Consider the following 14,337-nt stretch of genomic DNA (forward strand, 5'->3'; position numbering starts at 1 on the left):
CTCCCGCTACAGCCTCTCTTCACGTTCCTCCCGCTGCAGCTGTGCTTCACGTTCCTCCTGCTGCAGCTGTGTCTCACGTTCCTCCCGCTTCAGCTGTGCTTCACGTTTTAAATGCTGCCAATGAGTTTCACGTTCCTCCCGCTGCAGCTGTGCTTCACGTTCCTCCTGCTGCAGCTGTGTCTCACGTTCCTCCCGCTTCAGCTGTGCTTCACGTTTTAAATGCTGCCAATGAGTTTCACGTTCCTCCTGCTGCAGCTGTGCTTCACGTTACTCCAGCTGCAGCTGTGATTCACGTTCCTCTGATGCAACTGTGCTTCACGCTCCTCTCGCTGCAGCTGTGCTTCACGCTCCTCTCGCTGCAGCTGTGCTTCACGTTCATGTTCCTCTCGCTGCAGCTATGCTTCACGTTCCTCCAGCTGCAGCTGTGCTTCACGTTCCTTTCGTTGCAGGTGGTCTTCACGTTCCTCCTGCTGCAGATGTGCTTCGCATTCTTCCCGCTGCAGCCTTGCTTCAGGTCCTTCCAGCTGCAGCCTTGCTTCACGTTCGTCCCGCTGCAGCTGTGCTTCACGTTCCTCCCGGTCCATCTGGGTATCATTTTCCTCCCGCTTCAGCCTCTCTTCACGTTCCTCTCGCGGCAGCTGTGCTTCACGTTCCTCCTGCTGCAGCTGTGTCTCACGTTCCTCCTGCTACAGCTGTGGTTCACGTTTCTCCCGCTGCATCTGTGCTTCACGCTCCTCCTGCTGCAGCTGTGTCTCATGTTCCTCCTGCTGGAGCTGTGCTTCACGTTCCTATAGCTGCTGTTGTTTCTCATGTTCCTCCTTTTGCAGCCTTGCTTTTACGTTCCTCCCGTTGCAGCTGTGTCTTATGTTCCTCCCGCTGCAGCCTTGCTTCATGTTCCTCCAGCTGCAGCAGTACTTCCCGTTCTTCCTGCTGCAGCTGTGCTTCACGTTTCTCCCGCTGCAGCTTTGCTTCACGTTCCTCCAGCTGCAGCAGTACTTCCCGTTCTTCCTGCTGCAGCTGTGTTTCATGTTCCTCCTGCTTCAGTTGTGCTCCACGTTCCTCCTGCTGCAGGCGCTCTACACATTCCTCCTGCTGCAACAGCTCTTCACGTTTCTCCCGCTGCAGCCTTGCTTCACGTCCTTCCAGCTGCAGACTTGCTTCACGTACCCCGCTGCAGCTGTGCTTCACGTACCTCCCGCTCCATCTGGGTCTAATTTTCCTCCCGCTTCAGCCTCTCTTCACGTTCCTCCCGCTGCAGCTGTGCTTCACGTTCCTCCTGCTGCAGCTGTGTCTCACTTTCCTCCCGCTGCAGCTGTGCTTCACGTTTTAAATGCTGCCAATGAGTTTCACGTTCCTCCTGCTGGAGCTGTGCTTCACGTTACTCCAGCTGCAGCTGTGATTCACGTTTCTCTGATGCAGCTGTGCTTCACGCTCCTCTCGCTGCAGCTGTGCTTCACGCTCCTCTCGCTGCAGCGGTGCTTCACGTTCATGTTCCTCTCGCTGCAGCTATGCTTCACGTTCCTCCAGCTGTAGCTGTGCTTCACGTTCCTTTCGTTGCAGCTGGTCTTCACGTTCCTCCTGCTGCAGATGTGCTTCGCATTCTTCCCGCTGCAGCTATGCTTCACGTTTTTCCAGCTGCACCTGTCTCTCACGTTCCTCCCGCTGCAACTGTGCTTCACGCGTCTCCCGTTGCAGCGGTGCTTCACGTTCCTCCCGTTGCAGCTGTGCTTAACGTTCCTAACGTTGCAGCTGTGCTTCACGTTCCTCCCTCTGCAGTTGTGTCTCATGTTCCTCCTGCTGCAACAGTTCTTCACGTTCCTCCCGCTGCAGCCTTGCTTCAGGTCCTTCCAGCTGCAGCCTTGCTTCACGTTCGTCCCGCTGCAGCTGTGCTTCACGTTCCTCCAGCTGCAGCTGTGCTTCACGTTCCTCCAGCTGCAATTGTGCTACACGTTCCTCCCGCTGCAGCTGTGTCTCACGTTCCTCCAGCTGCAGCTGTCTATCACGTTCCTCCAGCTGCGGCTGTGCTTCACTTTCCTCCAGCTGCAGTTGTGCTTCACTTTCCTCCAGCTGCAGCTGTGCTTCACGTTCCTCCAGCTGCAATTGTGCAACACGTTCCTCCGGCTGCAGCTGTGTCTCACGTTCCTCCAGCTGCAGCTGTGCTTCACGTTCCTCCTGCTGCATCTGTGCTTCACGTTCCTCCCGTATGCAGCTGTGCTTCACGTTCACATTCCTCCCGCTGGAGCTGTAATTTATGTTTCTCCCGCTGCAACTGTGCTTCACGTTCCAACAGATGCAGCAGTGCATCACGTTCCTCCCGCTGCAGCTGTGTCTCACGTTTCTCCTGCTGCAGCAGTGCTTCACATTCCTCGCCCTGCAGTTATACTTCACTTGACCCCCGCTGCAGCTATGCTTCACATTCCTTCCGCTGCAGCTGTGTCTCATGTTCCTCATGCTTCAGACGCTCTTCGCGTTCCTCCCGCTGCAGCTTGTGTGATTCACACTCCTCCCGCTGAAGTTGTGCTTCACGTTCCTTCCGCTGCATCTGTGTCTCACGTTCCACCCCCTGAAGTTGTTCTTCACGTTTCTCCTGCTGCACCTGTGCTTCGCGTTCCTCCCGTTGCAGCTGTGCATTCACGTTCCTCCCGCTGCAGATGTGTCTCATTTTCCTCCTGCTGAAGCCTTGCTTGACGTTCCTTCTGCTGCAGCTGTGTTTCACATTCACGTTCCACCTCCTGCAGCTGTGCTTCACGTTCCTCCCGCTGCAGCTCTGCTTCACATTTTTCCCGCTGGAGCGATGCTTCACGTTCCTCCCGCAGCATCAGTCTCTCACATTCCAACCGCTGCATCTGTGCTTCACGTTCCTCCCATTGCAGCTGTGCTTCACGATCTTCCCGCTGCAGCTGTGCCTCACGTTCACGTTCCTCCTGCTGCAGTTGTGCCTGATGTTCCTCCCGCTTCAGACGCTCTTCACGTTCCTCCAGCTGCAGCTGTGCTTCACGTTACTCCCGCTGCAGCTGTGCTTCACGTTCCTCTGATGCAGCAGTGCTTCACGCTCCTCTCGCTGCAGCTTGGCTTCACGTTCATGTTCCTCTCGCTGCAGCTGTATTTCACGTTCCTCCCGCTGCAGCTATGCTTTACGTTCCTCCCGCTGCAGATGTGCTTCACATTCTTCCCGCTGCAGCTATGCTTCACGTTTTTCCAGCTGCACCTCTCTCTCACGTTCCTCCCGCTGCAGCTGTGCTTCACGTTTTTCCTGCTGCAAATGAGATTCACATTCCTCCTGCTGCAGTTGTGCTTCACATTCTTCCCGCTGCAGCAATGCTTCACGTTTTTTTAGCTGCACTTGTCTCTCACGTTTCTCCCGGTGCAGCTGTGCTTCATGTTTCTCCCTCTGCAGCTGTGCTTTCACGTTCCTCCCGCTGCAGCTGTCTCATGTTCCTCCCACTGCAGCCTTGCTTCACGTTCCTCCTGCTGCAGCTTTGCTTCACGTTCCTCCCGCTGCATCTGTGTGTCACGTTCCTCCCCCTGAAGCTGTTCTTCACGTTTCTCCTGCTGCACCTGTGCTTCACGTTTTTCCCGTTCCAGCTGTGCTTTCACGTTCCTCCCGTTGCAGCTATGTCGGATTTTCCTCCTGCTACAGCCTTGCTTGACATGCCTTCTGCTCCAGCTGTGCTTGACGTTCCTCCCGCTGCAGCTGTATTTCCCGTTCACGTTCCACCTCCTGCAGCTGTGCTTCACGTTACTCCCGCTGCAGCTGTGCTTCACATTCTTCCCGCTGCAGCGATTCTTCACGTTCCTCCCGCTTCATCTGTGTCTCACGGTCCTCCCGCTGCAGCTGTGCTTCACGCATCTCCCGTTGCAGCGGTGCTTCACGTTTCTCCCGTTGCAGCTTTGCTTCACATTCCTCCCGCTCCCGCTGTGCTTCCCGTTCTTCTCGCTGCAGCTGTGCTTCACGTTCACGTTCCTCCTGCTTCTTCTGTGCTTCACGTTCCTCCCGCTGCACCTGTGCTTCACGTTCCTCATGCTGCAGCTGTGCCTGATGTTCCTCCCGCTTCAGACGCTCTTCACGTTCCTCCAGCTGCAGCTGTGCTTCACGTTCCTCCCGCTGCAGCCGTGTCTCACGTTCCTCCCGCTGCAACTGTGCTTCACGTTTTACCTGCTGGCAGTGAGTTTCACGTTCCTCCAGCTGCAGCTGTGCTTCACGTTACTCCCGCTGCAGCTGTGCTTCACGTTCCTATGATGCAGCTGTGCTTCACGCTCCTCTCGCTGCAGCTGTGCTTCACGTTCATGTTCCTCTCGCTGCAGCTGTGCTTCACGTTCTTCCCGAAGCAGCTGTGCTTCACGTTCCTCTCGTTGCAGCTGTGCTTCACGTTCCTCCCGCTGCAAATGTGCTTCACATTCTTCCCGCTGCAGATGTGCTTCAAATTCTTCCCGCTGCAGCTATGCTTCACGTTTTTCCAGCTGCACCTGTCTCTCACGTTCCTCCCGCTGCAGCTGTGCTTCACGTTTCTCCTTCTGCAGCTGTGCTTTCACGTTCCTCCCGTTGCAGCTGTGTCTCATGTTCCTCTTGCTGCAGCCTTGCTTCACGTTCCTCCCGCTGCAGCTGTGCTTCACGTTCCTCCCGCTGTAGTTGTGCCTGATGTTCCTCCCGCTTCAGACGCTCTTCACGTTCCTCCAGCTGCAGCTGTGCTTCACGTTCCTCCCGCTGCAGCTGTGCTTCACGTTCCTCTCGTTGCAGCTGTGCTTCACATTCCTTCCGCTGCAGCTGTGTCTCATGTTCCTCATGCTACAGACGCTCTTCGCGGTCCTCCCGCTGCAGCTTGTGTGATTCACACTCCTCCCGCTGAAGTTGTGCTTCACGTTCCTTCCGCTGCATCTGTGTTTCACGTTCCACCCCCTGAAGCTGTTCTTCACGTTTCTCCTGCTGCAATTGTGCTTCACGTTTCTCCCGTTGCAGCTGTGCTTTCACGTTCGTCCCGTTGCAGCTGTGTCTGAGTTTCCTCCTGCTACAGCCTTGCTTGACATGCCTTCTGCTCCAGCTGTGCTTGACGTTCCTCCCGCTGCAGCTGTATTTCCCGTTCACGTTCCACCTCCTGCAGCTGTGCTTCACGTTACTCCCGCTGCAGCGATTCTTCACGTTCCTCCCGCTTCATCTGTGTCTCACGGTCCTCCCGCTGCAGCTGTGCTTCACGCATCTCCCGTTGCAGCGGTGCTTCACGTTTCTCCCGTTGCAGCTTTGCTTCACATTCCTCCCGCTCCCGCTGTGCTTCCCGTTCTTCTCGCTGCAGCTGTGCTTCACGTTCACGTTCCTCCTGCTTCTTCTGTGCTTCACGTTCCTCCCGCTGCACCTGTGCTTCACGTTCCTCATGCTGCAGCTGTGCCTGATGTTCCTCCCGCTTCAGACGCTCTTCACGTTCCTCCAGCTGCAGCTGTGCTTCACGTTCCTCCCGCTGCAGCCGTGTCTCACGTTCCTCCCGCTGCAACTGTGCTTCACGTTTTACCTGCTGGCAGTGAGTTTCACGTTCCTCCAGCTGCAGCTGTGCTTCACGTTACTCCCGCTGCAGCTGTGCTTCACGTTCCTATGATGCAGCTGTGCTTCACGCTCCTCTCGCTGCAGCTGTGCTTCACGTTCATGTTCCTCTCGCTGCAGCTGTGCTTCACGTTCTTCCCGAAGCAGCTGTGCTTCACGTTCCTCTCGTTGCAGCTGTGCTTCACGTTCCTCCCGCTGCAAATGTGCTTCACATTCTTCCCGCTGCAGATGTGCTTCAAATTCTTCCCGCTGCAGCTATGCTTCACGTTTTTCCAGCTGCACCTGTCTCTCACGTTCCTCCCGCTGCAGCTGTGCTTCACGTTTCTCCTTCTGCAGCTGTGCTTTCACGTTCCTCCCGTTGCAGCTGTGTCTCATGTTCCTCTTGCTGCAGCCTTGCTTCACGTTCCTCCCGCTGCAGCTGTGCTTCACGTTCCTCCCGCTGTAGTTGTGCCTGATGTTCCTCCCGCTTCAGACGCTCTTCACGTTCCTCCAGCTGCAGCTGTGCTTCACGTTCCTCCCGCTGCAGCTGTGCTTCACGTTCCTCTCGTTGCAGCTGTGCTTCACATTCCTTCCGCTGCAGCTGTGTCTCATGTTCCTCATGCTACAGACGCTCTTCGCGGTCCTCCCGCTGCAGCTTGTGTGATTCACACTCCTCCCGCTGAAGTTGTGCTTCACGTTCCTTCCGCTGCATCTGTGTTTCACGTTCCACCCCCTGAAGCTGTTCTTCACGTTTCTCCTGCTGCAATTGTGCTTCACGTTTCTCCCGTTGCAGCTGTGCTTTCACGTTCGTCCCGTTGCAGCTGTGTCTGAGTTTCCTCCTGCTACAGCCTTGCTTGACATGCCTTCTGCTCCAGCTGTGCTTGACGTTCCTCCCGCTGCAGCTGTATTTCCCGTTCACGTTCCACCTCCTGCAGCTGTGCTTCACGTTACTCCCGCTGCAGCGATTCTTCACGTTCCTCCCGCTTCATCTGTGTCTCACGGTCCTCCCGCTGCAGCTGTGCTTCACTTGTCTCCCGTTGCAGAGGTGCTTCACGTTCCTCCCGTTGCAGCTTTGCTTCACGTTCCTCCCGCTCCTGCTGTGCTTCACGTTCTTCTCGCTGCAGCTGTGCTTCACGTTCACGTTCCTCCTGCTTCTTCTGTGCTTCACGTTCCTCCCGCTGCAGCTGTGCTTCACGTTCCTCCTGCTGCTGTTGTGCCTGATGTTCCTCCTGTTTCAGACGCTCTTCACGTTCCTCCAGGTGCAGCTGTGCTTCACGTTCCTCCCGCTGCAGCCGTGCCCCACGTTCCTCCCGCTGCTGCTGTGCTTCACGTTTTTCCTGCTGCCAATGAGTTTCACGTTCCTCCCGCTGCAGCTGTGCTTCACGTTACTCCCGCTGCAGCTATGCTTCACGTTCCTCTCGTTGCAGCTGTGCTTCACGTTCCTCCCGCTGCAGATGTGCTTCACATTCTTCCCGCTGCAGCTATGTTTCACGTTTATCCAGCTGCACCTGTCTCTCACGTTCCTCCCGCTGCAGCTGTGCTTCACGTTTTTCCTGCTGCAAATGAGATTCACATTCCTCCTGCTGCAGTTGTGCTTCACATTCTTCCCGCTGCAGCTATGCTTCACGTTTTTTTAGCTGCACTTGTCTCTCAGGTTTGTCCCGCTGCAGCTGTGCTTTCACGTTTCTCCCTCTGCAGCTGTGCTTTCACGTTCCTCCCGCTGCAGCTGTCTCATGTTCCTCCCACTGCAGCCTTGCTTCACGTTCCTCCTGCTCCAGCTTTGCTTCACGTTCCTCCCGCTGCATCTGTGTGTCACGTTCCTCCCCCTAAAGCTGTTCTTCACGTTTCTCCTGCTGCACCTGTGCTTCACGTTTTTCCCGTTCCAGCTGTGCTTGACGTTCCTCCCGCTGCAGCTGTATTTCCCGTTCACGTTCCACCTAATGCAGCTGTGCTTCACGTTACTCCCGCTGCAGCTGTGCTTCACATTCTTCCCGCTGCAGCGATTCATCACGTTCCTCCCGCTTCATCTGTGTCTCACGGTCCTCCCGCTGCAGCTGTGCTTCACGCGTCTCCCGTTGCAGCGGTGCTTCACGTTTCTCCCGTTGCAGCTTTGCTTCACGTTCCTCCCGCTCCCTCTGTGCTTCCCGTTCTTCTCGCTGCAGCTGTGCTTCACGTTCACGTTCCTCCTGCTTCTTCTGTGCTTCACGTTCCCTCCGCTGCAGCTGTGCTTCACGTTCCTCCCGCTGCAGCTGTGCCTGATGTTCCTCCCGCTTCAGACGCTCTTCACGTTCCTCCAGCTGCAGCTGTGCTTCACGTTCCTCCCGCTGCAGCCGTGTCTCACGTTCCTCCCGCTGCAACTGTGCTTCACGTTTTACCTGCTGGCAGTGAGTTTCACGTTCCTCCAGCTGCAGCTGTGCTTCACGTTACTCCCGCTGCAGCTGTGCTTCACGTTCCTATGATGCAGCTGTGCTTCATGTTCCTCTCGCTGCAGCTGTGCTTCACGTTCATGTTCCTCTCGCTGCAGCTGTGCTTCACGTTCCTCCCGAAGCAGCTGTGCTTCACGTTCCTCTCGTTGCAGCTGTGCTTCACGTTCCTCCCGCTGCAGATGTGCTTCACATTCTTCCCGCTGCAGATGTGCTTCAAATTCTTCCCGCTGCAGCTATGCTTCTCGTTTTTCCAGCTGCACCTGTCTCTCACGTTCCTCCCGCTGCAGCTGTGCTTCACGTTTCTCCTGTTGCAGCTGTGCTTTCACGTTCCTCCCGTTGCAGCTGTGTCTCATGTTCCTCTTGCTGCAGTTTTGCTTCACGTTCCTCTTGCTGCAGCTGTGCTTCACGTTTCTCCTGCTGCAGCTGTACTTCACGTTCTTTCTGCTGCACCTGTGCTTCACGTTCCTCCCGTTGCAGCTGTGTTTCATTTTCCTCCAGCTGCAGCTGTGTTTCACGTTCACATTCCACGTCCTGCAGCTGTGCTTCACGTTCCTCCCGCTGCAGCTGTGCTTCACATTCTTCCCGCTGCAGCGATGCTTCACGTTCCTCGGGGTGCATCTGTGTTTCACGTTCCTCTCGCTGCAGCTGTGCTTCACACGTCTCCCGTTGCAGCGGTGCTTCACGTTCCTCCCGTTGCAGCTGTGCTTAACGTTCCTAACATTGCAGCTGTGCTTCATGTTCCTCCCGCTGCAGTTCTGTCTCACGTTCCTCCTGCTGCAGCTGTGCTTCACGTTCCTCCTGCTGCAACAGTTCTTCACGTTCCTCCCGCTGCCGCCTTGCTTTACGTCCTTCCAGCTGCAGCTTTGCTTCACGTTCGTCCCGCTGCAGCTGTGCTTCACGTTCCTCCCGCTCCATCTGGGTCTCATTTTCCTCCCGCTTCAGCCTCTCTTCACGTTCCTCCCGCGGCAGCTGTGCTTCACGTTCCTCCTGCTGCAGCTGCGTCTCACGTTCCTCCTGCTGCAGCTGTGGTTCACGTTTCTCCCGCTGCATCTGTGCTTCACGCTCCTTCTGCTGCAGCTGTGTCTCATGTTCCTCCTACTGCAGCTGTGCTTCACGTTCCTCCAGCTGCTGCTTTTTCTCATGTTCCTCCTTTTGCATCTCTGTTTCACGTTCTTCCCACTGCAGCTGTGCTTCACGTTCCTTCAGCTGCAGCTGTGCTTCGCGTTCTTCCTGCTGCAGCTGTGCTGCACGTTCCTCCAGCTACAGATGTGCTTCACGTTCCTCCAGCTGCAATTGTGCTACACGTTCCTCTCGCTGCAGCTGTGTCTCACGTTTCTCCCGCTGCAGCTGTGTCTCATGTTCCTCCTACTGCAGCTGTGCTTCATGTTCCTCCAGCTGCTGCTTTTTCGCATGTTCCTCCTTTTGCATCTCTGTTTCACGTTCTTCCCACTGCAGCTGTGCTTCACGTTCCTTCAGCTGCAGCTGTGCTTCACGTTCCTTCAGCTGCAGCTGTGCTTCACGTTCCTCCAGCTGCAATTGTGCTACACGTTCCTCCCGCTGCAGCTGTGTCTCACGTTCCTCCAGCTGCAGCTGTCTCTCATGTTTCTCCAGCTGCAGCTGTGCTTCACGTTCCTCATGCTGCATCTGTGCTTCACGATCCTTCTGCTGCATCTTTGCTTTACGTTCTTCCCACTGCAGCTGTGTCTCACGTTTCTTCAGCTGCAACTTTGTCTCACGTTCCTGCAGCTGCAACTGTTTCTCACGTTCTACCCGCTGCAGCTGTCTCTCACGTTCCTCCAGCTGCAGCTGTGTTTCACGTTTCTCCTAGTTCAGCTGTGTCTCACGCTCTTCCAGCTGCAGCTGTGGCTCACCTTTTTTCCGCTGCAGATGTGTTTCACGTGCCTCCTGCGGCAGCAGTGCTTCACGTTCCTCCCGCTGCACCTGTGCTTCACGTTCCTCCCCCGGCAGCTGAACTTCACGTTCCTTACGCTTCAGCTATGCTTCACGTTCCTCCCGCTGCAGCTGTGCTTCACGTTCCTCATGCTGCAGCTGTGCTTCACGTTCCTTATGCTGCAACTGTGCTTCAAGTTCCTCCCGCTGCAGCTGTGCTTCACGTTCCTCCCGCTGCAGCTGTGCTTCACGTTCCTCCTACTGCAGCTGTGGTTCACGTTCCACATGCTGCAGCTGTGCATGACGCTGTTCCTGCTCTATTGTCGATCCCGCTACAGTTGGGCCTGACGTTCTTCTCGTTGTACCTACAGTTGCAGAGTCAACATCTCCAACTCTCCAACACAATTGCGACTTTCACTTGCCACTCTTGTGGATTTCCATTTCCTCTAGTAGCCTCTCAGCTTCTCTAGCCGGCGTACGCCTAATGCCAAAGTGGTCAGCCACTTGTCGAAGCTGGTCCTTAGTGCAGGTCTCAAGCACACTTTCATCTCTAGACCTCTCAATAAATTCTGTCACCTTCGTCACCTCCTTCTATGTTTCCTGAGAACATACTGAACAGCACTTATAAATCAAACTGGAACATCAGTAAGTATCCTGACAAAGTCGCCAGCTTGTGGTAAAAAATGTTATTATGTACTAGTAGTGGTAGTAGTAGTAGTAGTATAGAGCTGTAGCACACTCTCTCTAGCCCTCCCACCTCGGGTCTTCTCCTTTCCCTCTTAGTGCCACTGGCCACCCAGGGGAAGCATCTTAGTTGCCCACGGGGGTTAGAGTTCCTTGAACCCGGCCTTGAACCCGTGTCGAGTAAAGTAACCCAGCCGCTCCCTATATCTTGATCCACGATGCCCACATGTACCAGGAACTAGGCTCCTCTTGTCCGACTTGCCGCTACAAAGGTAAAACTGCCAAAGGTTGCCAATCGGCCTTTTGCTCGCATAAGGCTAGATAATACCTCTAAATTACAGTGGTATAACCGTTCCAGCCTGCTACTTGCTCAGTTGTGCTCGTTGCTCCGCTTAACCTTAGACAAACGCATGGAGATTCAAACGCAATGATAAAATCGTTAGCCGTTTACTAGAATTAAAGATACAATCTGAGATTGTATCTCAATTATCTTGAGATGATATCGGGGCATAGCGTCCCCGCGGCCCAGTTCTCGACCAGGCCTCCTTTTTGTTACACATCCCCATGAAACAGCCCACAGCATCTGTCTAACTCCCAGGGGTACCTATTTACTACTAGGTTCCTGTCTAAGCTCGATTATGGTTGCCCTGCTTACTCGTCTGCTTCTCCTTCTACTCTTCGCCGTCTTGATGCTTTGCACCATACTGGGTTGCGCCTCAGTTCTGGTGCCTTTCGTTTGACTCCCGTCCTTAGCTTGTATATTGACACTGGCTTCCTGTCTCTCCAGGACCGCCGTGATCGCTACTGTCTTCGCTATCTTGCGCGGTCCTTACAACATTCTTCCTTTCGCCTCTGTCGTGCTTTAATTTTTCTCCCTCCTGCGGTTCCTGTTCCTTTTCACCACCTCCCTCTTTCTGTCCGGTTATCTCGCCTACAGAATTCTTTTTCCGTTCGTATTTCTAATGTTTCTCCTCGTGTTGTTCCTTCTTTGCCCCCGTGGAGAGTCCCTCTTCCGCGGTTTTGTACATCCTTGACCCGCGTCACTAAACCTTTAACCCTTCCTACGGTTCTAAAACGCCTTTTACTTGAGCACTTTTCTTCTCACTTCCGCTCCGTTTCTGTCTTCACCGATGGGTCTAAGTCTGCGGACGGTGTTGGCTACTCTGTTGTTTTTCCTGATCGCACTTATATGTGTCGCTTACCTCTGGAGACTAGCATCTTCACAGCGGAGCTTTATGCTATTCTCTATGCTCTTCGTCTCCTGCTTTCTCGTTGTCAGTCTTCCTTTGTAGTTGTTGTTGACTCTCGTAGTGCCCTCATGACTCTCGGGTCCTTTAATCCGGTTCATCCAGTAGTTGTCGAGAACCAGCATTGGCTGTTTCTTGTTCACAGTAAATTTAAGTCGGTTGAGTTTTGTTGGGTTCCCAGCCATATTGGTGTGTCTTTAAATGAGCGTGCGGATGCTGCCGCCAAGGAAGCTGTCCGCTCTTGTCCCATCTCTCGTAAAGGTATTCCATATTCCGACTTTTACCCGGTTATCCATTCCTCCGTCCTTACCCGTTGGCAGGCTTCTTGGTCGTCTGTTACTGGTAACAAACTACGTACTCTTAAGTTGTTGTTGTTGTGTTGATTTAGGGGCGACGACGTTCGTGGGATCGGATGCTCCCCGGCTGCCCGATACCGGGAAATAGCGGAGGGATGGGGTCCCTATAGTCTCTTCAGGCCATAGACCCTACAATCTCCTCAGGCCACATATTTTACAGTCACTTCAGGCCACGGACATGACGGATGAAGCGGAAGGTATGGCAAAGGATGTCATGACGAACGTCTTCATCTCTCGCACCTGCCCCGTCAAGGAGAACGGGAACTGTGAGGAGGGGGAATATTCAGCCTACGAACAGCACTCTGTAGTCTGACGCGAGCGCTATGAAATCGAGGGCAGTGAAGAAGAAGGTGCTCCACTGTATCCTCCTGGGTCGGACACCACTGGCAGTATGGGGAATCTACCAGCCGTAGACGATGGAGATGTGCGGCCAGGCAAGTGTGCCCAATTCGGAGAGGAGTGATGGCAGTGTCGAGGAGTCGAGAATGATGACGAGTCCATGGACGCGGGGTGGAATCAAAATTGCATAGAAATTGCGTCTTCTTAAAAGGGAGCGGGCATTCCAAAACACCACAGTATTCTCAGGATGGGGCGCCATTTTCCCTGAAATACAACAGCTAACTTTTTGACCACCAGTGCACAGACGTCTCCAAAGGGGGAACCACTAGAAAAAGCCATAAAACCCTCATACAAAGTAAGTAAAATGTGTGGTATCAATGACTTCCAGTCCAGAGGATGTTGATCTATGCTTCTCTCTGCCTGACGGAAGCGGTGGTCGGCTCGCGAACTCTCTTGACGGCGTCTGCGACTGGTGGGAGCCTCACTCTGGGCCTCATGTTCCCCCGGTGTCACAATCCCTTGGGAAAGTGCCTGGGGGACCAGAGGATCATCAGGACTGTCTGTTGGGGCAGTACCTCCTGATCGATGGGTGTGTCGACGACCCCGGTGTTGGCTTCTTTGAGGAGAGGCAGGAGGGTGACGAGTGCTAGGCTCCGGCCGAGACTGAGCGTCCATGTCTGTATCCGTGGATGAGTTTCCGTCAGTGTCAAGGCTACCCAGGAGGGAAAATCGATTAGCAATCTGGGCGTATGAGGCATGTGACTGGGACAGGCAAGAGCGTCTGCTAGTTTCTACTTGTGAAGAGACCCGACCAGGGGGAACCTGGAGGCGAGAAGCGATAGGCTGATTGAGGGTGCGCAACTTCTGGAACAGCTCATGTCGAGGTGTCCCCACTGTTTTATGATCGATGTCCAACTGGAGGGCCTCAAGATATACAGGGCAACTCTTAGACGTAACCTTATGATGGCCATGGCATAAAAAGCAGCGAGGTGCAGCAGAGCACCCACCGTTATCTCTGTCTGAATGGCCTGTTTTGCCGCAGTTTGCACAACGTGCTGCATTACGGCAGGTCAGGCGACTGTGGCCCAATAGATGACAAGCGTAACATCGTAACACAGGGAAATTGTAGGGCTGAACCTGATACGAGGTCCTGTGTAGTGCCACTCGGTCAGGGAGGTGCCCATCGAACTTTACACGGACCATGGATGTCGGCCCTGCTGCTCCGCGAATCCTGGTAACTTCCAATAATATCGCTGATGCACCCCCTAATACCTGCAGAGCGGCCTGGATGTCATCCACATCTACACTCTGGTCAATTGGGCCAATCTTCCCATACCGGGCCCGAGACTCCTCCTCCTGCGACAATACCTGTCGGCACCTGACAGGCCAGTCCCCCAACTTAATAATGTCGGATACACAGATGTGTGATAGAGACTCCTTTCTGATATGTAGCTTCAGTGCTGCACCCCTACCCAGGGTACGTATGGTCTCAGGCAGGCAATGTGGCCACAATACGTAAGCCTCGATTGCTGCACCTAAGGTACGAGGATTTGCAAAGACGCACTGACCTGATTCTGACTGGATTAGGACTACCACAAACGAGGAACGGGGTACCACAAGACTAAGGTCTTCTGAAGGGTAAGACATCCTCTTAGCATCTCGCTCTGGGGCAGCATCAGCCGACTCATTTTCCAGCAGACGTTTTCCTCTCTCGGACTTGCTGTCAACATCCATGGCGCCCCCGCTCGGGGAGGCGTCCATTAGGGAGGCTCCGGCCTCCCCCGGTCCTGTGAACCCCTGGGTAGCTGCAGTGAGCACACACTGGCCCAAAGAAGCCAGCTGAATTCAACGATGAGTTCCAGGTAAGGTGTGGAAAGAACGTCCAG

General features: G+C 54.6%; 2 protein-coding genes across 2 annotated transcripts; both read right to left on the minus strand.

Annotated features, from left to right (window-relative positions):
* Positions 1-6: 6 nt before the first annotated feature.
* LOC138370444 (trichohyalin-like) lies at positions 7-8,553 on the minus strand. Its single transcript, XM_069334810.1, has 20 exons — positions 8,248-8,553; positions 7,959-8,135; positions 7,489-7,884; positions 7,018-7,125; positions 6,461-6,882; positions 6,140-6,330; positions 5,879-6,088; positions 5,576-5,763; positions 5,116-5,501; positions 4,795-4,985; positions 4,534-4,743; positions 4,231-4,418; positions 3,744-4,156; positions 3,457-3,613; positions 3,209-3,310; positions 2,581-2,987; positions 1,743-2,242; positions 826-1,157; positions 402-686; positions 7-255 (listed from the first exon to the last, which is right to left on the minus strand). Exons 1-20 carry the CDS (start codon positions 8,551-8,553, stop codon positions 7-9), a joined length of 5,418 nt encoding a protein of 1,805 aa, XP_069190911.1.
* A 747-nt stretch (positions 8,554-9,300) lies between these two features.
* LOC138370445 (involucrin-like) lies at positions 9,301-10,373 on the minus strand. Its single transcript, XM_069334811.1, has 2 exons — positions 10,305-10,373; positions 9,301-9,741 (listed from the first exon to the last, which is right to left on the minus strand). The coding sequence occupies exons 1-2, from the start codon at positions 10,371-10,373 to the stop codon at positions 9,301-9,303; spliced, it is 510 nt and encodes a 169-aa protein (XP_069190912.1).
* Between the last annotated feature and the right edge of the window lie 3,964 nt (positions 10,374-14,337).

This window comes from Procambarus clarkii, chromosome 32 (genome assembly GCF_040958095.1).
Source record: "Procambarus clarkii isolate CNS0578487 chromosome 32, FALCON_Pclarkii_2.0, whole genome shotgun sequence".
Classification (NCBI taxonomy): domain Eukaryota; kingdom Metazoa; phylum Arthropoda; class Malacostraca; order Decapoda; family Cambaridae; genus Procambarus; species Procambarus clarkii.